This window comes from Taudactylus pleione, unplaced genomic scaffold (genome assembly GCF_031769625.1).
Source record: "Taudactylus pleione unplaced genomic scaffold, aTauple2 ptg000037l, whole genome shotgun sequence".
In the NCBI taxonomy this organism is placed as follows: Eukaryota; Metazoa; Chordata; class Amphibia; order Anura; family Myobatrachidae; genus Taudactylus; species Taudactylus pleione.
Window position 1 is genome coordinate 7339058 of NW_028284439.1, and position 24358 is coordinate 7363415.

Genomic DNA, 24358 nt, shown 5'->3' on the forward strand with positions numbered 1-24358 from the left:
CAGCATACCGTCTTTTTCTTTACATTTTGCGTCTTATTTGCATTGTAGGCTCAGCGAAACCCACTCATAGTGTACTAGAGACGCTGGGCTCCGACTTTAGCAGCACAGGACTTAATTTAATCATGTAGAAAGTCACAGATGATGCCCAACGGAACTTGGCGTAAGAAAAAGCTGCGGCCGCTACATCGTAGCACTTTGAGCCTGAATCTGTATACGGTCTACAAAGCTGCGGCCAGCTGCATCATAGCAGATCATACTTGCCTATTCTCCCGGAAGTTTTGGGAGGCTCCTGAATTTTCAGGTGACAACCTGCACTCCCGGAAGAGTGTCCAGTTCTCCCGCATCCCACCCAATTCCTAGTGAAGTGGGCAGGATAGGGAGATAATTGCCGGGAATCGCGGCTCCATATGGAGGTAGTGTACCGTTATGGGGGAGGGGCTTAATGACATAGGTGCCTGGCCCTGCTCCCCAAAGTGGCCATGTGGGTCTTCTTTCTGGACTTCTCCCGGAAAGGAGATAAAAAAAAGTCGGCAAGTAGGATACGAATGCAGGCGCATATATACAATTATTACATAGAAGGTGCTGCGCTTATAAAAAAAGTTTTTGACTAAATCTTTGTCTAGGCTGAAATGACTTTTAGACACGCCTGTATGTATACACAAATCAATGGATTTTTTCCAAATTACAATTGAATATCAATTAATAATGATCAGAATGCATTCATATCCAATAAAAAGAAATACAAAAAAAACCATTTAATTGTACAATAATTCCATATAAAAATGTAGCAAAGATAATTTTCCTTTTCACCTCTATTGGAACCGCTATACATCAAGAGTCCGGATATCTCTTTAAAAGCTCAACGGGTCACAATTCCAACATATAGTACTCGAATATGATTACACACCTCTTTTGATGCAATGTCTTAGTTTGTTGCAACAAAGGGCTTATTTAATTGAATTAACAGTGTCCTTACGTGACAGCCTGTGATATTTACTGCATCTCTGGTGTATTATATTAGAGACTTACATAATTCCACAGTGTTCGCAAATACGCGCTATAGGGGTGGAGTGAAGACCTCCTATAAAGAAGAGCGGCGTAGCAACAGTTCCGGCGGCCACGCAAGAGGCCAGAAGATGGCGTGATCAATAAGGAAGAGGCGGTGCCGCTGGCTAGGACGGGCCAGCAGCAGAAGACTGAAGCTGAGGACCAAAGAGGACTGCGGGGGAGGAAAGCAAAAGAGCTAACGAAGCTCCCCCCGCAGCCTCTTCCACCGTACCGGTAGGCGGCCTTGGGCCACCGGAATTTTACTCCTTCCTAGACCACCAGGGTTGTCGGGCACTAGGCCCGTGGGATAAATTCAGGCAATTGGCCTGTGGGTCTATAGGCAGGCAGAAGGCCCGGGCTACATAGGGGGCATTAGGCCCAATTGAAGGTATATGCCCCCCAAATAGGTGTGTGACTTGGGCATTAGGCCCAGGTCACTAGAGGGCCCACCTATTTGCCATTTAGTGGACTGGGCCTAATGCCCAGGTCACTCACACCTATTGGGGCAGATACTTTCATTGGACTGCATAGGTGGTTGAAGGCATACGGGGGGCAACTGCTACTGGGGGGGGAACTGCTGCTGGGGGCAATGCACGGGGGGAGCATCTTGCGGTGTGCAATGCACGGGGGAACTGCTGCTGGGGGGAATGCACGGGGGGAACTGCTGCTGGGGGCAATGCACGGGAGGAAATGCTGTTGGGGCAATGCACAGGGGGACTAAAGGGCATTAATGTGCGGCATAATGTGTAAAGGGCATTAATGTGCGGCATCATTTTGTAAAGGGTATTACTGCATGGCATAATGTGTAAAGGCTGGGCTTTGCTGTGGCATAATGGTAAAGGGCATTAATGTGCAAAATAATGTGTAAAGAACAGGCATTTATCCTTTGATAAATATGCCTATTACCTAAAGTGGCTAACCATAATATCACTTTAAAACGGGACACGTGAATTAATTACACAGGTTCTGTGACTGGCTGACTTCATGCCTAGATTTCACCTGGTTTTAATGAGCCACAGAACCTGTGTAATCCATGAGTGTCCCAGTTTAAAGGGATGATATGGTAAGCCTACTTATTCACTATGGGTTTTGTGAACAGACAAGTCATATTACCTGAAAGATCATGGAGGCATTAAAACATGCATTTAAGGGGCTTGTGGGGATATCTGATGCTGTTGGGGGTATCAGATCCGCATTTTAGGGGCATGTGGGAAGGTCTGAGGCATATGGGGAGCTCTAAAGCATAAATTATGATGGGACCCAGAAATGGCAGGTAGGACCCCATTTTTTTTAAAGTGGTGGGTCCCTGGGACCCACAAATTTTGTCGCTCACCACGATCACTGAGTCCAGCTCCAATTTGCTGACCAGAATTAAAATGTCATTCTCACCCGCAGTAGTCAGCGGTAGAAAGCTGCAATACCATCTCCCTCATCGTTGATGATTAAAGCCAGTATGATAAACAAGTGTCTGTTCACTCCGAACAGGCACAATGCAAAGGCTTCACAGACCACTGAAGCTAGCCCGGGGGTTCCACTCCTCCTCTCCGTCAACGATTCTGAGAGACACAGCGGGTGGTGGGCAGTGAACAGCCGGTGTTGCTTCACAAAACTTGTCCAGCAGAGACAGCATAAGACCACCTGTAGTGCATTACACTAACGCGTTTCGCCCCTATATGGAGTTTTATCAAAGAGTGTCTATACATCATTTCAGCCTAGGCAAAGATTTAGTAAAAAAAAAAAAAAAAAAAACCTTTTTAGAAGCGCAGCACCTTCTATATAATATTTGTTGGGTAAATTCCCCTAATTGGTAGGGGTGTCAATTTGTAAGTGTGTATCCACAAACACACTAAATGCTTTGCAGCTGTAATATAATACACATTTTAAATAAGCACCTGAACAGTGTTTGCAGATATACAAATGTTGCACATAAAACTGATGAATATAATCTAGCAGAGTAGTTTTTGTCACTTCTATTTATTTTATTTATTTGAATAAGATGTATATTTTAAGCGAAAAAGATGCTTGATGCTATTTTCCGTGACTAGAGCCACAGTGTATGAGGACACACCTATACATATACTGTATTTAAAAAAGAGCTATATCAGGTGTACCACTTAAGAAAACAAATATTGAGGAGAGTCCAGTTTTGCCAGAAAACTTTTTAACTGGTATATTAATTCTACCCCTAATCATACTGTATAAAGGAATAGATCTAAAACGGGAGATAAACACATTTTGAAAAGTGAGACAGACAGTATGTATGAAGCAGAACTGTTGCATTCTTCTAGCACTATGGGCGGTATTCAAGTGTTATAGCGCGCCCGATCTCCCGTCTATAGTGACGGGAGATCGTGGGGCGCTATTCAATTGTTGCTGTTTTTTGCACTGATTGCACCCAAAGTGGTCGGGTTTAGCTGCGTAAAACAGCAAAAAGTGATGTTTGGGCGCCCAAACATGTCACTTTTCATCCATTTCAGCTCGCACCTCCCTGGGGCTGCGAGCTGAAATCGTGCGCCGGCAGCTGATCGTGCCCGACAAGAGAAACAATTGAATAGCTTCTGTCGGACGCGTACAGGGGTGCAACAATTGAATACCGCCCTATGTATGTGTTCATAAGGGAGTCAAGAACTAATATACACAGTGCAGAGAGCAGCTGTTTTTCAGACATACACCCATAGATAAAGACATTGTCAATCCTGATCATTAGGATTGTGATAGGAATTACAGCCCGGATATAAATTTGCTTGTTCTGCTAATGTGTATGCCGTCCTGAAAACTTGTCCAATGCCTAGCTGCACAGTTTTTAACCAGCATTTGTAAGAGATTAAATGTAATTGCTCTAATTGTAGAATGTATTGTGAAGTGATGCTTAATATTTGAAAGTAAAATGTTATGTCAATCTTTATAGTAACATTTAGTAGCTAAAATGTCTATTTGATAGAAGTATTTTTGCAGCAAGTACACAAACTTGAGAAAACTACTCTATGGGGGGGAATTCAATTAGCCATTGGATATGCCCTGCAGCTAATTGATTGTGCCGCACGGGAAAATGCTATTCAATTAGATAGCATTGTCTCTGCACTGTAAATCAGGGGTTAGCGCTCGCTAACCAATTGATTCTGTGTACAGTGCAGAATCAATGGGTTTTCCACAAAAACCCCAGAGGGTGCCTTTTCTCACAGACTTTTCCTCACAGCTCCTGAAGCTACGAGGAAGAGTCCTCCTCTGGGCAGTAACGTGTGGAGTAACTCCGCTAATTGAATTGGCTGGCTCAGGTAATTAGCTGCAGAGTAAACGCCACGGCTAATTGGATCCCCCCCTAGGTTTCATTATTTTAACGTATCCCCAGTTAGGTGTCTGAGCAGCGGTCTAGTCTAGTGGAGGATAATGGTAGGACACGTCGTTATAGAAGAAACTAAATGCAGTTAAAAACAAATTAACTACTTTGTCTTAAAGGTTGACAAATGCAAAACCTACAGTACAATATAACGCAAGTTTGCACACCATTTCATAATGGGGTGTGATAAGATCATGGTAGGAGTGCCCTCTCCTTGATCCGGTCAAAATCCTGGCAGCTAGGATGCCGGCGCTTAAAATGCCGGCGCCAGAATCCTGACACCTGTCAGACGGGCTTCCCGACGGTAGGTACTGGTGTCAGGGGGAGGGTTAGAATTAGGCACTAGGGGGAGGGGGAGGGTTAGGATTAGGCACTAGGGGGAGGAGGTTAGGTTTAGGCTCCAAGTATGGAGGGTTAGGATACTGACCGACAAGTGTCGGTATCCTAACCCTATCAGTATGTCAGCGTCGAGATTCTGACAGGTGTCGGGATTCCAGCGCCAGTATTCTAACCGCCGTCATTCCGACGGTCAGGATTTGACCAGACAGAATATATTTGACAGCAATTAAAGTGATTGTGATTAACCCTAAATAAATAGCAGCTATTCTTGTTGAATTTTCTTGCAATTGTTTTGATTGTATTTTATGCTGGTTACACACAGCCTGTTGCTCGAACCAAGCTGTCAATTTGGTATACACACTTTCCAAACGGACGCTCGATATATCTGGGCAGAGAGTAGGTGGGTATTTACATTTGCCCACCCAGTTGTAATGTCACTGTCAGCAGCTCCTACGGTCACCTAATGGGCCGATCAGCAGGCTGCCAGCATACACATGCAGATGAAACAATATATCTGCTAGATATATCATCATCGGCTTTGCAGCAGGGCCGATCAAATATGTCTGTGAACGACGTCGTACACACACGTCTTCTGTACACACACACACACGTTTATTATTGATCTCTGGTATGCAGAGGTTTTTTAATTGAGAATTCTTGTGTGCCATGTATCCATTGATGGAACCCCTTGTTGTTTTTTTGGCATTTTCCCAGATTCTCTTCAAGGAGTCTGCCAATCTCAGTCATGTTTCTGTGTATGTGCATGGACAGTCCTACAGGTATTTAGGTAAGCTATTTTGTATTCATTTATGTGTGTACAGCAAATAAAACCAAGGGGATTTTGTAATGATTTGATCAAAGCATATAAGCCTGCAGCCTAGCGTCAAGGGACCCCTTCATTTTCTGCATGTCCCTACACTAGCATATATGCCCAGCACACCATTACATTGCAGTTCAATGTACTCACCTCCTAGGTACAGAGGGACACATCATATACATACATATATATTTTTGTGGGTCAGTGTAGGGACTGACCAGAATGAGAAGACTGTGACGTGGTTGGTCAGCTTGACAAATTATTGCAATACTTTGGAACTAACATTCTAGTCTCGCCATATCGTCAAAACCGCTGTCAATGTAACATAGCATTTCACATGCAGATTCAGCCGCAGTTGCAAACAGAACATAGGCATGCCACATATCTCATTAATCAGAACATTGCTTTGCAAATAGGAAGCATTTGAAGGTAAAAAGTTGCATGAAAAGAGGCTCGGTGCTGCAGAATTGCACAACGCTCATGAGTTTAACGTAACTTGTATCGCACGGTGGTAAAAACGTATGTGGACACATCTGTATATATAGTGGTAGTGGAAAGTCGCAGAATATCACTAGTAAATTGTCAGTGTTTTTTGTATGACACCAGGCAAAGGGATCCCCAGGAGAATTGTTCCAAAGATAGAAAAATCTATACTGAGATGCTCAAAATAGGCCTGCGGATCTGACAGCAGACTCCTCATTTAGTGTCCCAAAATACAAACTAAGCTGCATATGAATGGATGCTGTGCTGAGATTTGTATTCAATACAAGATGCAATGAACAGTCAGTTGCAGTTCAGGGAAACTTGACAAAACATTTCCTAGTGGCTTCAAGATGTGGCTGACATCTCTGTTCCATGTCATGGATTGAGCCAGCTCACTAGAATTAGTGTATTTTATATAATTTCGACTCAATGTCAGCAGCCAACTATTAATCACATGAATTTGACACACTTTCACAGCATTGCTTCCCGTGCTATAAAAGCAACCCAATACCATGCTTTAAAAGGGAAACAAGACTTAGTTGATTAACTAATATTGTTTTTAACTAATTTCAATTAATTTGTAGTAGTCATACTAAAACAGAATCAAACATACACTCACAAGCCATACCATGATCCTAGTAACAGAATATAAAATGTTATAATAATAAAACTTTAACAAAAGACATCAGGAACTGCACTATACTTTATACACATGTTGTTTCTCTTATTTGTTTTCATTGAGAAAATCATGAAGAGCCAGAATCCTTACCTTGACATCATGAAGCTGAGTGTGGACGTCTTGGTGGGCTTTCCTCAGCTGTTTATTCTCCTCTCTCAGGTTGTAGATGCTTTCTGTCATATACAATATAAACAACATTAACACAACTGTTTTTTAAGTACAGCCCCCTGGATGCTCTCATTGGCTCTACCATCATCCATACAACTAAACCACAAAGGGTTTTGTGGTCAATCACTGGTACAGTACATCACGTTTAAGCCAGGATCACGGCATCATACAGAGCATTGGCCGGACAAAAACTACCAAACTGGATGACAAAGTAGCAGCCTGGGACATTAAGCTAGTTAATGGATAGATGTAGACGGGATGTGGTCTAGTCAACCGCGGGGATTCTGGCGCTCAGAATGCAGACACCGGAATCCTGATACCTGTCAGAATCGAGGTTAGGGGCAGGGTTAGCGTTAGGCACTAACGGGGGAGGGTTAGGTTTAGGGTGCGAGGAGGAGGAGATTAGGTTTAGGCACTAGGAAAGGAGGGATAGGGGTAAAAAGAAGGGGAGGTTTAGGATATCGACGGACAGGATTCTGACCGTCAGGATCCGGAGCGCCAGCATCCCATACCCAACCCATTTAGACAACTTCTAGTTTAATAGGACATGGGGTTGCTGGGGGAGTTTATCAATATTTAGAGAGATATAAACTGGAGAAGTTGCCTACAGCAACCAATCAGCTCTTGTGATTTCACAGACTGTGCTACATAAATTATAAATCCACAACTGTGTGAGGGAGAGGTTGGCTGCATCTGCTATAGAACATACCCTAAACTATGGAATGCTGGCTCTAGATATGATAAATGTCACAATAATGTGTGAAGACTAGCTTACTTCCATAAAATGTCTTTGCATTTTTTTTTTACACAGAAATAAAAAAAAAATCATGTCTCACTTTAGCAAAAATAAGGTAAAATTGGTTAAGAAGTAAATTATAGTGATCACTGCAAAAGAGAAATCCCAATAAATGGGTATACACCTGACAAGTGAAATGGCTGTTGCTGCAAACAGCCACCTTGAATTCACAATTGCTTATCTGAACGTCAAAGTAAAAGACGCTGTAAGGAATCTGAAGTGTACACATGTACTTATTGATTCAGAATACAATTAATTTACCGCAATCTGTCACAATGCTGTGACAAATTATAGGTGAGGTTATACAAGACAGTGTGTGAGTGGCAATGCAGTGACATATATTGACGTTCCTGGCCATGTAATAACAGAGGCCAAAAGAGAGGACGTACCCAAGGTATCCAAAATATGAAAATCATAGACTTAACTACCAAGGGCATGTAGTACAACACAATATAAATATATTCAATAGGTAGAATACATTTTATGTTAAAGCTTCTCCTTCCCAAACAATATTTGCTCATATGAATAGTTTATTTAAATAATAACACCGATTAATGCAGCGCTTACATGATTACACGTTACAGACATAGAGAAAATGAATAATATGAGGGTATTTGTTTAATAGTAACACAAGGAAAGAAGAGTGGTCTGTCTTAAAAAATGTTCAGTTCTAAGGGAAAACATACTGACATAATCATAGTTATAATTACTTAGGGAGAATGCCAGATACATTTAAAAACTCCTAAGGGGCCTATCCATTACACGACTTTTAAAACGATCCCACCAAAACCAGGAGATTTTGGTCACATTGTTGACAAAGTCATGTAATGGATAGCCGGCAAGGACCAGCGACACGCGTGCAAGCTGGGTCCTTGCCGACCCCGACCATCTACTAAACATGTCCATCAACCTGACAACGCTCGCCAGGCTCGGCATGTTCAGAGATAGGAGGTCGGACTCCTGCACTGAATGGCGTTCAGTGCAGGCACTGCACCTCGGCGACCTTAAGGTGTGAATGCTAGTCGTTCAGTCTTCAGGTCACCTAGTGGATAGGCCCCTTTAGAATTCTATGTGGACCTAATAGTTGGCCCAAGAGCTTGCACTTCTAGCAATGCCCATTTAAGAATTACAAACTTATTTCTGGTACAACTAAAAGAGGTTTTTTATTTTATATCTGAATTTTAGCATACCTCCTTCCTACAGGATTAAATCAGCAACCGCCATTCATTTAGAGCTGCTACACCTGATATCTTCTGCTCCGCAGAGACATGAATATCGACAAGATGATCTGCAGATGTTCCAGCTACAACAAGTGGTGGGGCTCTCGGGGAAGAGACCCAAATCAAATTACACTTATAGGGAAGGTAGTATTTTTGCTAGATCTCAAGTGGAAAGCTCCTTCAAGGGCTCTAGTTGAAGCAAATGGTCAAATAAAACCCAATTCATTTTTCTTGCAAAATATAACCTGTGGCACAAACTGAACTCTGAGAAATAAGTAATAAGAAAATAAAGTGGAGTTACCAGACTGTCACTGACCTTTCAGCTTTGACACTTCCTGCTCCTTCTCTTGCTGCAGCCCTAGATATTTCTCTTTGTGGTCACTAAATGTTTTTGTTAGGTCCTGTCCCAATTTCTGGTGTTCTGTCTGCAGCTCACTGTGCTGCTTCCTTAGCTCCTCATGTTGACTCTTTCAAATTAAAAATGAATACATATAAAAAGCATTATTTGTATTTACTCATAAATTAATGTAAGACTATAGAACAACCAGGGGGTAGAATGAATGTAGTAGGTACGCGTGTGAAATAGTAATTGCTGCTTAAGAAAAAAAAGATTCTGAGAATAAATAGATTGGGGCAGATGGAGAGTTGAACATAAAATGTGTATAAATACACCTGCATTATGTAAGGTGAAGGAAACTGTGAATATTTGCCCATATGACGAGTTAAATGCTTTTAAAGTTAACGCACTGACGATATCCGTATGCTTTGTTGCCATCATTATTACTGTGCACTTGCAGAACTTCATGTATGTACAGCTCCGCAAAGCTGACAGTTACAATGACATGCATTCCACTGGCCCTCACAGTACATAACCTACGTGCCAATACCCAGTTATGCCTTTTCAGCCAGAAATGGAGATGTTACTGAATTGCATACAGCTCAGCAGTCGTATGACGCGTACGCTTGCCTCAGATATGGGTTGGGTATGGAATGCCGGTACTCAGGATCCCGACAGGATTAGGATACAGACACCTGCAGGTAAGTATCCTAACCCTACACCTAACCCTTCTCCCGCATCCTAACCCTTACCTACCACCCACAGCCAAACACTACGCTCACTGTCCCACCCCCGCAGCCTAACCTTAGCCCTCCCCTAGTGCCTGACCCTAAACCCTAACCCGCCCCCTAACCCCAGTACTTACCATCGAGATGCTGGTGTTGGGATTCCGGCACTAGTATTCTGAGCGCTGGCATGCCAACAGCCAGGATATGAATTACATCCCCTCCGACACATGTGTAGTGAGAAAACACGCAAGATACGTCCACAAATCTGACGTGTGTTCAACTCTGATTCAGCCCCAAAATATATTTAGGGATAAATAACCATGTATAATATGAGATATGGTAAGAACTTACCCTTGTTATCTCTATTTCTACGAAGTCCATAGGGTTCCACAGGATACCTTGGGGTATATGTGTGACGTCAGTCGCTGGGCACCATAGAGTTAAGCTTTTCAGCCTCCCAGGATGCACTAGGGTCCCCCTCCTATACCCCGCCCCCGAGCCAAGGCACCTCAGTTAGTTATCAAGCCATAGGCCGGAGGAGGAGAAGGAAGAGAGAGAAAAAAGATCTGGACACATACAAGAATCACATTCTCACCAGAGGGAGACGGAAAACCGGTGACCAGAGCAAAGCCCATCTGCAGCACAGGTGCGACAGGGCGGGAGTCCTGTGGAACCCTATGGACTTCGTAGAAATAGAGATAACAAGGGTAAGTTCTTACTATATCTCATATTTTCTACTTCAGGGTCCATAGGTTATCCACAGGATACCTTGGGGATGTCCCAAAGCAGTATCCTTTAAGGGTGGGGACGCTCCTTTGCAGAAAGGAGAATCCGCCGCCCGAAGGAAGCATCCTGAGAGGCGAAGGTGTCAAACCTGTAATACCTCACAAAGGTATGGACAGAGGACCACGTAGCAGCCTTACAGATCTGAACTGCCGAGGCACCACGTCGAGCTGCCCACGAAGGACCCACAGACCTAGTGGAATGAGCCTTCAGAGAAGGAGGAACCGGTAGGCCTTCATGAAGATAAGCTTCAGAAATAGCCATACGGATCCAGGCTGCCAAAGTTTGCTTTGAAGCAGGCCAACCCTTTTTACAGAAGCCATACAGGACAAGCAAAGCGTCAGACTTCCTAAACGAAGAAGTGCGGTCAACATAAGTCCTTAAGGCCCGCACAACATCCAAAGAGGCCTCACCCACGGAAAGACCCGGTGAGTTAAAGGCCGGAACAACGATTTCGTCGTTAACATGAAACTGGGAAACAACTTTGGGAAGAAACTCGGGCCGAGTGCGGAGCACTGCCCTGTTCCCATGAAAAAACAAGAAACGGGGTCTACAAGAAAGAGCCCCTAACTCAGAAACACGTCTGACCGAAGCAATAGCCAGAAGGAAAACAGTCTTAGCTGTTAGCCATTTAAGATCCACTGAGCCCAGTGGTTCAAACGGCGGTCCTTGGAGAGCCCTCAGGACCACAGCCAAATCCCAAGGCGACACAGGTGGAACAAAGGGCGGCTGAATGCGGAGAACACCTTGCATAAAGGTGCGCACATCCGTGATTGTAGCAATCCTACTGTGAAACCAGACAGATAGGGCCGAAACCTGTACCTTCAAAGAAGCAAGGCGAAGCCCATGAACTAGTCCCGCTTGCAGGAAGGCGAGAATCCGAGACAGACGAAACTCCCGCGGTGCATAACCTCTCGGTCGACACCACTGGAAGAACGTATGCCACACGCGATGGTATATCCTCGCGGAAGACGGTTTCCGAGCTCGCAACATGGTACGCACCACAGAGCTGGAAAACCCCCAGGACCTCAGCATGGCCGTCTCAACAGCCACGCCGTCAAAGACAGCCGAGTCAGGGCCGGGTGAAGACAAGGACCCTGAGACAGAAGGTCCGGTCGTAGCGGCAACCGCAGAGGACTGTCCACGGACAGACTCTGAAGGTCTGAGAACCAGTGCCGTCTGGGCCACACGGGAGCTGTCAACAGGAGCGTCCCTCCTTCCTTTTTGAATTTCCGGATTACCCGTGGAAGAAGGGAGACCGGAGGGAACAGGTATGCGAACCGCTGCACTGAAGAAAGCTTCAGGGGCTCTTCTAGCCCCCACTCCGACAGGTGCACCCGACTCCGGCCGGGCACCAAACTAAACTGGGGTGCCTTGGCTCAGGGGCGGGGTATAGGAGGGGGACCCTAGTGCATCCTGGGAGGCTGAAAAGCTTAACTCTATGGTGCCCAGCGACTGACGTCACACCTATACCCCAAGGTATCCTGTGGAACCCTATGGACCCTGAAGTAGAAATAGGTAGTGAGGAAAATACTTGCCGTTCTGTAAATTAACCATGGACATATAGACTCGACATGATTCTATATATGATGCTGCTGGCTAAATCTAACGGTATGCTAGCACTTTTCCAGCTTCAGAAACACAGAAATGATTACAGCATTCTTATCCCAGCAGGATAAGCACAGAACTCTTAGCTCACACCCTGCAATGAGCACATAGCAGAACTTTACAGAGTCTTCCCAAATACAGCTGATCTTAATTTGAGATTCTTATCAAGAGCTTGGGACACTGGGCCTGATTCAGAGTTGGGAATGGAGAGAGAGATCTCTCTCAACTGATCATCTTGGTGAAACCATGCTGCACTGCAGGTGGGGCAGATTTAAAATGTGCAGAGAGATTTAGGGCCTGATTCAGAGCCGCTCGTAAGCGGCAGTACGCTCGTTCCGAGCTATGTTCGCCCATCTGTGCATGCGTACGGTTTTTAATACGCATGCGCGAACCAGTCAGTGCGGCTGAAAATCATTTGTTCGCTATATAGCGAATGCCTGCTATTTTGAATGACATGAGGAGGCGTATGTGGGTGGTAACAGGGGAAGGTGCTTGAAAACGGGGAGTGGAGATCAGAACGCAGGCGTGCTTAAAGGTCAAAACGGGCGTTTTATGGGTGTGCATAATTAATACAGCAGCATCACTGACCACGTCACTGGGTTATTTTATAGCCAGAACTGCTCGCAAATTTGTGGTAGCAAAAATAAACCTCAAGAATAGCGAGCAGTTCATACGCTGGGCGATGTACTCGATTAATCTAATAAATAGCGGACATGACGTAGGATGCGAGCGGCCAGGGGGAGTATTTTTCCCAAAAAACGACCGCAAGTTTGGTTCGCTCGTTCAGACCTAGAGGCGTGAACAGACCGCAAAGAGCGAACGGTTAATTTGAATAGCCACCCCTATTTTCTGGACGAGCGAGCGCTAATTGCGTCCGGCTCTGAATCAGGCCCTTAGATTTGGAGGGAGGGTGTCCAAACTGACATCTAAATTGTACAGTAATAATAAAGCTGTGCAGTATTTGTGGGCTACATGCAAAAGCAGCCAGTATTTACTCTACATGTAAAAAAATTTATGTATTTACACCTCTTGCATTGCTATATGGTTTGTTCAGGTTCACAGTTGAGAGAGATCTCTCACTCTGGGCCTAATTCAGACCCGCTCGCGAGCGCTGAGTGCTCGCAAGCGGGTCGATATTGCCCAAGTGCGCATGCGCACGACGGAGGCGGCTCCGTCATGCGTATGCGCGAGACCCGAATAACGACGTCCAAGCCGTTGTTATGGGTCTTGCACCAAAGGGGGAGTGTTGTCGATGGTGATTGACAGCACGCCCCCTTTGGTGGGCGTGCCGGGGGCGTGGCTGCCCAGACGGAGGAGTTCCCATGGGAACGCCTACCGTCTGGGGCCGGCCCCACTGACATCACTAGTGATGTCAGTGGGAGTGCTTTTGGCTCTGATAGAGCCAAAAGCACTCCAGGGCTTGTGGCAGAGAGACCCTACCGCAGGGTCTCGTCGCCAGCCCGAGGTCGCGATGGTCTTGACCATCGCGACCATCATTTTGGCCGCTCGCTATAGCTGTGGGTGCACACCCACAGCTATGCGAGCGGCCAGGAGGCCACTCCAAAAAGGAGCAGGGACGGCCCTGATTCAGAGCGAGCGCTCTGTCAGAGCGTCCGGCTCTGAATCAGGCCTTCTGTTTTAAAAACAAGTACTTGTGTTACATTCTCCAAATGTTACTACAAACCTACATAAATCATTTCAGTTTGCAGCGAGTAGATGCTGCACTTTAAATGTGATGTTTGGAGCACTGTGACACACCACCATAAAGTTGTAACATGGTAATGCAGGCTTTTGTTTTGGGTCAACACTTCCAAAGTAAATGTTCCCTGATATAGGGGTAGATGTATGACGTGCCGCTATATCGCTTCCTGCTTCGCCTCTTTACTGAGGCGAATCAGGAAGCACTACCGATGAGATGTAAGAACATCTCATCGGCCGGAGAGGGGGAGCGTTAACTCCACCCTCTGGCGCTACCCGCAAGAGACCACAGCGCATCAGTCTTGTGCTGATACCCTGTGTCTCTGTCCCAGCCAGCTCCACTGAGCATGCGCAGGATCTTGCAAGTATCGCGAGATCCCCGCGTGCAGCCTGGAGCCGGCAGCAGCCCCAGCAGGGACAGTGCTGTCCCTGCTGTGGAGATAGGATAGCGCCAGGCTGTAGCTGTCGATAACTCCAGCTACGGCGGTCCGAGCTATCAGGCGATATGATCGTTCGTACATGGCCCAGGCTATCAGCGCTGCTCTCTTGTAGATCGCAGCGCCGATAATGACAGGGGCGCATAGCGCCTCTGTCATTTACCGCCCAGATCCCCGATCATACATCAGGGAGAAGCGGTATCTGCCCACATAACGTGCACTGATACAGCTTCTGGGCTTCATACATCTCCTCCACTGTGCGATATAGGAGTAACTCTGTACACTAATGCAGAGCAATGCTGCAATAGAGTAAATGAAATAAAATGCCACATACCTTTAACATCTGGTGCTGTACGCTGAGTGCATTATATCTGGTATTTGAATCTTGCTGCATAACAAAGATAAAAATATGCCACACTTACTAAAGTTCTCATTTATAAAATAAATGAACTATAGAAAATGCAATAAAAAGAAAAAGTACATTACATAAGTCGGTGTAACCTAGCTACTTGGACATGACATTTGAATATAAAATTGGTGGCTTAAACACTCATTTAAAAATGCATTGGGATATATGCTCCAGTGCTTATAAAGTGAATCGCTTCTTATGTGAATTATCTTGTGACTCTGAATGGGGTTTTCCATATATTAATAAAAGAGAGCATTATAGTGAACACTGTGTAATTATTTGTCTTGAGCATGAACATATGCAAATTATACCTTTAGAGGCAGTAATAATGCACTAGACAAACTCACACGGGTAGTAGTCAGTTTCCCGGAGTGCGGGATGCCGACAGTCTAAATACCTGCGCCGGAATCCCGACAGCGGTGGGATCCCGGCACCAGAATCCCGACCGCCGACATCACGAAGGTAAGTATCGGGGGTTAGGGGAGGGTTAGGTTTAGAGGTAGGCATCAGGGGGATGGTTAGGGATAGGCACTGAGGGGGGAAGGGTTAGCTTTAGGGTGCGGGAAGGGGGAGGTTAGGTTTAGGCACCGGGGGTGGGGGGGGGGAGGGGGAGGGGTAAGGGTTAGAGTTAGTAGTAGTATACTTACCTACCACTGTTGGGATGCTGATGTCGGTATTCTCATCAGCAGCATCCCGAACGCCAGGATCTCATACCCAACCCACTCACACAGTTGTTTGTTGTTGTGATTACTGAGGGCAATGAAGGTTTGGAAGTACCTCAAAGATGGGTCATTATGGAACCTCAGACACTCAGCCCGAGGAAGTGGACCAAGAAAGCTTAAAATAAGAGACATTGCTACATTTTGTCTGGATTTGAAATTAGGATCTACTCAATACAACTTTAATTACTGTTGTTTTAAAAAAAATACACTCTGTTGTGCAGTGAATATGCTTAAACGCAATCAGTCAATTTAAAAACATTTTTGGGGATGTTGCCACAGTGGCCCTGATTCAGAGCCAGACACTCTTTCAGAGCGCTCGCTCTGAATCAGGGCGTTTTTTTTTTTTTTTGGGAGCCGGTCTCCTGGCCACTCGCTAAGCTGTGGGTGAGCACCCACAGCTTTTGCGAGCGGCCAGGTGATGGTCGCGACCATCATGACCATCGGGCTTGCGACGAGATCCTTGTGGTAGGGTCTCGTCTGCCACAAGCCCCAGTGAGTTTCCGGTTCTAATAAAAGCCAGAAGCTCACTACTGACATCACTCGTCATGTCAGTAGTGCCGCCCCCCAAACGCCAGGCGTTCCTTCGGGAACGCCTCCGTTTGGCCAGCCATTACCCCCGACCCGCCTACCAAACGGGGCGAGCTGATGAGCGGATCTGAATCAGGCCCAGTGTTCGCATATATTACTCAATTTAAATTCAATAGGTTCCACATTTTGCGGGCTTTGAATTATGTATTGGATTAAGATTGTGGGTCAGAATTACCAGTGTTACATGCTAAATAAAATTAAAAGTGGAAATAAAACACTACATTTCTTCTTTTAAGGGGTTTTATTCTGTGTGCATTACAGTTAAAGCAAAAAAAAAAAACCAACTAATCTTTGTATTATACCCTGCGTGTCCACTCTGATGTAAAATATAAAATACAGTATGAGACTGTAAAAGGGAAATTGTGCATATATACAGACCTTCCACAGCAAATGTGTTAGTGTTGTAAGAAAAGATTTTACATTTTTTGCCATATAAAATATAATTTGGTTTTACATACTGTATGTTACCTATAAAGCATTAAGGGTATCATAGAGAGAGAGAGTTCTGAGAACTGCATGGAGATAATACATCCCTGATAGAAAATATCGGGTTGATAAACAAATACAAAAAGACATACATGAATTAGCCTGGCAGAGGGACACTGGGGAGACCCTGCATCCTGAGGAATAGATCATGATCAAAACTGACACAGCCAATAGCTCAATCTCTATACGGTTCAAAGATCATCACTTTGGGCTCTTCTTTAGATGGTACTAGGGGCTCGATTCAGACCCGCTCGCTAGATAAGTTCGCACGCAGCAGAAGTATGCAAATACGCGATCACACGACAAGGCATTAGCATGCCCACTATGTCTTGGCGTGCGATCGCTGTGTGTATGCAGACACCCACAAGCCTGTCTTAAGACGCCCACTAATGCACATCATCTCCAGGAAGTGTATGCAACCATCGGTAACAGAGTACCATCGGATGCATACGCAGCACTTGTGGTTGACTATACCCTACCACAAGCACTGCGAGTGCTTCAGTGTAAAATTCAGCCAAGTGACGTGTACTATGACGCTGCGTCTTAATTATGCACACCTCTGAAATGGCGTTAAGACGCTCTGGGACGCCTGAATTCGCACCACCACTCCCCCGTTTTCACCGACCAACCCTTGTCAACACCCACAAACGGCATGTCCTGTAACACATACAGCCGGGCTTCCCGATCGCACAGACTGGTTTGCGCACTGCGAAGCGTATGCATGCGCACAATGCAAACATTGGCAGTCTGCGTGCGAACGCTTCCTAGCGAGCGGGTCTGAATCGGGCCCTAGGTTACAACTTAACTGCAATCTATCTTTTCACACATTACAGATGGAGATCATGTGGTCAAAGGGGCACCCTGCTACATATATGATTTACCTGCCGGATAATAAAACTCTACTGGATAAAAAAAAGTCCATAACAAATATTGGCAGGACCAAGTCCAAGTCCTATGAAGACACTCATAAGTCAAATAGCTTTCAATTGAAAAATATTACACCCACCACCGCTAACGTAGACTATCAATAGTACATGGTCAATTTTCGCATGCAAATAATCTGATTTATTCCTTTCTACATTATAAGACAGAGGTACAGTAACCCTTTCCCCACCTGATGCTTTACCAATCATTTTCTCAAGCACAGAACTCACCAGCTACTGAATACAAACATAAGGGGTGAGTCAATTCTGCGCAATGTGTCGGGAATTTGGCCACACAAAATTCAATTGTGAGTAAAAGTAATATCCGTGATTTTCTGCTATTCAATTTCAAACTTGTGTGTGTGTGGTTACTAATATAATGTCAGGGTTATAAGTTAATGATGCCATTCGGATGCAAATAATGTAGTTAGATGTTGATATTTAAATTTTTAAATTCCTGGGCTTGGGAAACCTATTTTTCCAAGTTTGCAGCCCCTCAGGTCATAAGCTGACTGAGGTATATTGTTTTCCTTAATGTAATCCTGCATCTGTATGGGGTCTATTTACAAAGCCTTGGATGGAGTTAAAGTGAACAGAGATAAAGTCCCAACCAATCAGCTCCTAACTGTCATGTGTTTAAAAAATTACAGTTAGGAGCTGATTGGTTGGGATGGTATCTCCGTTCACTTTATCTCCATCCAAGGCTTAGTAAATAGACCCCTATGTCCTTTTTGTTGGTATGGCACAATGTGTTCCATATAGAATGTGCTTCCTTGACTCTATATCTTCAATATGCATAATTACCCACCTTATTTATCTACCTAAAATCTGCCTGTTTTTGTAACTCCAAGTTCTGTCTACCAAACCTCTTACTCCATCTCCAATTTCTCACTGACCTCAGATAGCGCTCCTATAAACCTTCTACAGCTTATCCATGCAATTTAAAATCAGACAGTGTTATCTATATCCCTAATCAATGATCCCTGTCAGGTAACATCATAGATATTTGTATTTTTAAAACACAAAAGGGGAAACTTTGCCTTGGTGTAAATGAAGAAAAGATGCTTTGGGGTCAGTATTATATTGCATTGTACTTACCCTTCCTTTATTCAATGTCTCTTGTGCTTCAAGTTTATAAACAAGGTGATCTAGAAGAGAGTCATGCAAATATTAAGGATATAAAGCAGAATTCAGATATAAAATTGAACATTTTTCAAAAGGGGGACTTGCCATTGAAATTATCCCTATTGTATCTAGCTATTATTCCTGCATACATCATTGCCATCTTTCCTGTAAGGAACAGGTAATAGAGAAAACATCAGAACTTTGTGACTTGTCACATTAGATTTTTCATAGGATCACACTGTATAATTAAAAAGTGACTCATTCTCAAGAATAACGAAAATGCCAGAGACAGACAAGATCTGGATTTCAAGTTGTTCTCGTGCACTCTGCTAGTATTTGAGGTTCACCAGCTTCAAAGTCACAAGTTTGCCAATTTGAACTAAGCCAATATATCAGGTTACATAAAATAAATTAAATATGATGTGTACTGGGCTACTGATAATCCCATATTATGATGCAAATACATCAAGTTAATACATTTTTGCAATTAAAATCTCCTCTTCAAATGATAATGAGAATAAATTTAAAAAAGTTCTGACTGCCAATTTGTTTTCTACTGCACAACCTAGGATACATTTGTTTCTTTATAATCTTAAGTGAAAAATATGCTACATGTTAATTTGTTTTCCAACACTAGATGGCACCAGTGACATTTCTAGCAGAAAGATATTTTAGTATCTAAAAGCAGAATTGCCTGAAAGTTGTAAAGAAATAAACTAAACAATAAGCTCAAAAAGAGAATAATGACTAGCAAAAACTTTAAGAAATGTTGTCTCGCTAATGACTTCAGTTTTGCTGTGCTTTGTAAAAATTGTCTCTTCTACACCTGTGTGACAACACAAATAAATTTCAGCTGATAAGAAAAAATGCAATTTCACAGTTTATTGGTCAGAAACTAAATAATTAATTGCCTTTATTTGTATAGAATATGCGCAGATAAGTGTGTATGGCTTATATACACATACACAGAGTTTGGAACACAATGCTGACCAAATGAAAATGTGCAATAGGACTATATGTACGTATGTATTTTTGCTTATACACAAGAAGGAGGACTTATTCAGTCATTGTAGTTCTAGAAACAGGTAGTCCTTTGTTTATTGAACAGATGCTGTTTAAATAAAGAAATTATTATTACCACTGATATCATAAGGATTTTTCTCAGAATACACTGGACATGTACTGAAAAACATGAGTAACCATCCTTTTATGTGAGCAAAATAAAATTGGGTATAGAATGTGATATGAAGGGATTTTATATAGAATGTCCATATGGTCTTCTGGAAGGTTAAAATGGTCTCTTAAAACATCAATGGACAGAACTACTTAATTGATATTGTACATATTCAACAGCTTGAAGCTATATTAACTACCCTTGGTACAGGTGAGAAGAGAGAATATCAGTTCAAACACATTTAATGCAACATTCTTACAGAACTATGCGATCCATTTACCTTCTCTTGCTTTCTTGAGTTCAAGTCTTTCCTTTTGTAAAGATTTTTCCAACCGAGATCGGTGTTCATATACCACTGAAAAGAAACGTTTGCCAATGAGTAAAATATTGTCAGAAAATTAAGAGTTACGAGTGGGATGACCGTATAACAGCCCAGGTACTTTAAATTAAAATATCAACAGCTAAATACATTATTTGCATTAAAATGGCATCAATAATTAATCTTGACATTACATTAAAACCCCCTCAAACACACACTACACAAACAGTTTGGGTCAGCCAATTCACCAGGTGTGCACCAATTGCTATTCTTTGTCTCTTTAAGCCTATGGGCCTATCATGCCAACCCACAATAAAAAGCATATGTTTAATATGTGTGCGCTATCCTGTATGGTAGGAAGAGGAGTATTGTCATTTTCTCTGAAGTGAAGTGTAGGACTGGTCAGAAGGGAAGACAATGGCTTAGTTGGTCAGCATAAACAAATATTGCAATATGTGAAACTAACACTGATTGATTTTATACGAAAAACAGTTTGGAGTGTAAGAGGTGACTGTAGAGCAAGTATGATGTTATATAGATATATTATGTTAGCACAACATTAGGGGCATGTGAACATATATGTCCCAGGATTCAATTATGAACATTAATTGTCCATAATTGAATCCCGGGAAAAAAAAGTGTCACCTCCAAAGATTACTCACTGCCTTCTCCACAGCTCTCAACTAACCCCTCCAGTCCACAGGTGTCTCACTGTCTCCCTCCAGACCACACATCTCTCACTGCCGCCATTAAAAGCTTCCCTTTGGTAGTGTCAGACAGGCTTCTCTGGTTCTGCCACTCCACACTCCACCTATGCTGCTCAGACGGGAAGTGAACAAAGACACGTCCTCTGAGCATGGGGTAGCCGTTGTGGGTCTGTTGCTGCCACACATTCATTTTCGGCACTGGGAACTGGAAGTGAGTTGCTGCCCTTTGCGCTTGCAGCCTATTCTGTTTGCCCTACTTTGTGGAAGGCAACTTCAAAACACCATAAGAAAAATCATGAAAAAAAGATAGGACTTATTTAATTTTGTGAATTACCAATATAGAGATTGACTGTGAATTTTGAGCATCCATAGCCAGGGTTGCACGATCTAAATCAAATGATGCAATTGTAGCCCTGGATCGCGCACAAAGATGCAACCGCACAATCAGTGAGGTCGTACAAGTGTGGAAGAAGCTGTTAGATGATCTTGAAGAGATTGGACACCACAGCAGGGTAGTAAAGATGGCAAAGGCAAGAGCTAAAATTGCACTCACAGATGCCCACTTGCTGGCTAATCTACTTGATCCTAGGTACAGGGGAAAAAAGCTTAGGGGGTCATTCAGACCCACTCGCGAGCGGCAGTACGCTCGCAAGTGGGTCGATGTTCCCCACTGCGCATGCGCACGACGGAGGGAGCTCCGTCGTGCGCATGCGCGAGACCCGGCGAGCGACGGGCTTTCCATCGCTTGGGGTCTCGCACCAAAGGGGGCGTGCTGTCGATGTTGATTGACAGCACGCCCCCTTTGGTGGGCGTGCCTGCCAGACGGAGGCGTTCCCATGGTCAGAGCGTCCGGCTCTGAATCAGGGCCTTAGTCCTGCTGAAATTGAGACTGCTATAGAGTTTGCTCATGTCAATAAGCGTCAAATTATGCTGGTCATCATCAACTTTCATGCACCCATGAAACCATTTGCACCATACATGTTTGTAGTGGACACTTTACGCCAAGTATCTCCTCTAGCTTGGTGGATGTCCTACACAGCTCGACTTAAGTTAGACACTTCTATAGTAAATCTTCTAAAGCAGATATTCACCGAAGTTTCATCAAGTGCAGGAATTGAAAGGATTTTTTTCAAGGTACGGTTTTGTACAATCCAAAACACTCAACAGATTAGGAAATGAAAAAGCAGCTAAACTGGTTACATGCTACAGAGCCTTTTGAGGACAAACATGAGGACGTGGACAAAGACATGTACATGTTTGACTCAGACTCAAACAACTGATTTGAGTGAAATTCAGAGCCTAATTGTACTTCTTGATGCAACTGTTTAGTGTGTATTTATTCTATTACTATGTTCATTTTGTTACTCTTCTCACTTCAAAAATTGTTCATGTATGACTAAAACAAAGTGTAAACATCTAAAATTAAAATGTTAATAAAAAAATATGATTTAAATCAAATAAATCCGATTTTTTTATTATTTTTTTTAAATTCTGCTTTTTATGCAACCCTGTCCATAGCACCTATATATGGTTTTGTTTCTTTTCTTATATTAATTTTCAGCACCCCTGCTCATGCCCTCTACTTCTGGCACCCATGGCACAGGTCCTTCTAGACTTCAAGCTTCATCCCTGTCATGTCACCATGCCCCTCTTTCCCTCCTATGGGCAGCATTGAGAAATTGGAGGAGGGGTAGCAAACCTGGTGTCAGGTACTCACATCAAAATCTGAAATACTCTACAGACTAATTAAAAAATGTAGTACAGCTGCTTACATGCCATTTTCGAACACCAAAGTAGTTTTAATCCATGTTAGAAATAGTGTTTGCAAAATAAATATTATATTTTGACATTGCACATTTAAAGAGTTTGAAAATTAATGCTTAAGTGAAAACCTAAAGTTCCAGCACATACTGTAGGTTGTACCTACTGTACAACAACCAACAAAGGTTATCAAAAATTAACTAGAAGAGGCAACATTTCTTTAAATGTAAAAAAAATAAAAGCTATCTTTAAGAAACAGTAGATATTAGCATAGATCAACTTTGCCTCTAACCTTTGCCTTTTCAATAAATGTTTGCCTACTCTGAAGAGGCTATTGTTGTACATCTTGCACTGATTAGCTCAAATAAAAACCTCATAGCTGTGTGCAAATATAAATACATACCACTACATTATGCTATCATACCTGTGGTTCACAATGTATAAACCTAAAAGTATAATTTTGGTATATGCAGACTTTACCTTTAGAATTCATATACACCATGCAACTGAACATGCATTTATACTGATACTGTAGTATCCCAATGGGAATACTACAAGCTCCGGCTTATTAAAAGTGTCAGCTCCTTGACACTTCATTTGTCGAAAGTGAATGGTTTCCAGAGATCACCCTCTCTTTCTTAATACATGATGCAGAGCACAAATAGGGAATCATCGCTTAAGTGTACTGACTGATTATGGACCTGGTAGTGAGCATGAAGACGCTTTGCAATCAAGGCTTGATTGTAATTTGAAACATCTCAAGCGCTTTTTCACCTGTCATTTTTACAGTGAATAAAATAGAGAAACTGATAATCTACTGCAAAATAGCTTAGCAAGTTTCCAATCCTGCATGAAAATTTGGGTTATCACATACTCAACACAGGTGATAGGTCAAACCCTTTTGTAAATCCTCAACATCTGGCCAAAACCTTAAGCCGAGTACACACTAGACCACAGGTTCTCAAAGTCGGTCCTCAGGACCCCAAACAGTGAATGTTTTCCATGTCTCCTCACAGAGTCACAAGTGAAATAATTAGCTCCACCTGTGGATCTTTTAAAATATGTGTCAGTGAGTAATGAATACACCTGTGCACCTGCTGTGTGACCTGCAAAACACAACCTGTGTGGGGTCCTGAGGACCGAATTTGAGAACCACTGCATTACACCATATGTTGCCTGATCCCGCAGATCGGGCCGACATATCATCCACATTGGCCAGTGTGTATCCACTATGCACGACCATGCTCGCGAGTCGTCCATCGGGGTCTGGAGCCGGTGCCTGACATATTGTGCGGTCGGTCACAGCATTGTGCAGTGTGTACCAGCCACCCTGATATATCATGCGGTCGGGCATTGCATTGCTGGGTAGACACATCGGCTATGTGTGTACCCAGATTAACAGTTTACTAAATAACATCTTACTAAAATGCAGCACATAGCACAGGCTGCACTAACATTTTCACCAGAGGTGAGCAGCAGCTGTGGAACTACAAGTTGCAGTGTGTCCTGCCAGACTCAACTAAAGACATGCTGGAATAAACTCTGAGTTGGGAAGTCAAAAACAACACACACATCCAAATAGAGTATGCACATAAAGAAAGGACAATCAAAATCAATAGGAATCATAAAGGTGACATTACCCCGATGATACCCCAAGAAATGAAAAC

The 24358-nt window shown here is 43.4% G+C and overlaps 1 protein-coding gene across 2 annotated transcripts in view; it reads right to left on the reverse strand.

The window, feature by feature from the left end:
* Positions 1–24358, reverse strand: part of GOLIM4 (golgi integral membrane protein 4) — a 113743-nt gene that overhangs the window by 31992 nt on the left and 57393 nt on the right. For both annotated transcript variants that reach the window (XM_088452370.1, XM_088452369.1), the window contains exons 2-6: positions 20185–20259; positions 18704–18753; positions 14812–14865; positions 9203–9353; positions 6793–6875 (exon numbers count right to left, since the gene is read on the reverse strand). In XM_088452370.1, the coding sequence (XP_088308496.1) occupies positions 6793–6875; positions 9203–9353; positions 14812–14865; positions 18704–18753; positions 20185–20259 (413 nt within the window). The remainder of the gene's footprint in view (positions 1–6792; positions 6876–9202; positions 9354–14811; positions 14866–18703; positions 18754–20184; positions 20260–24358) is intronic.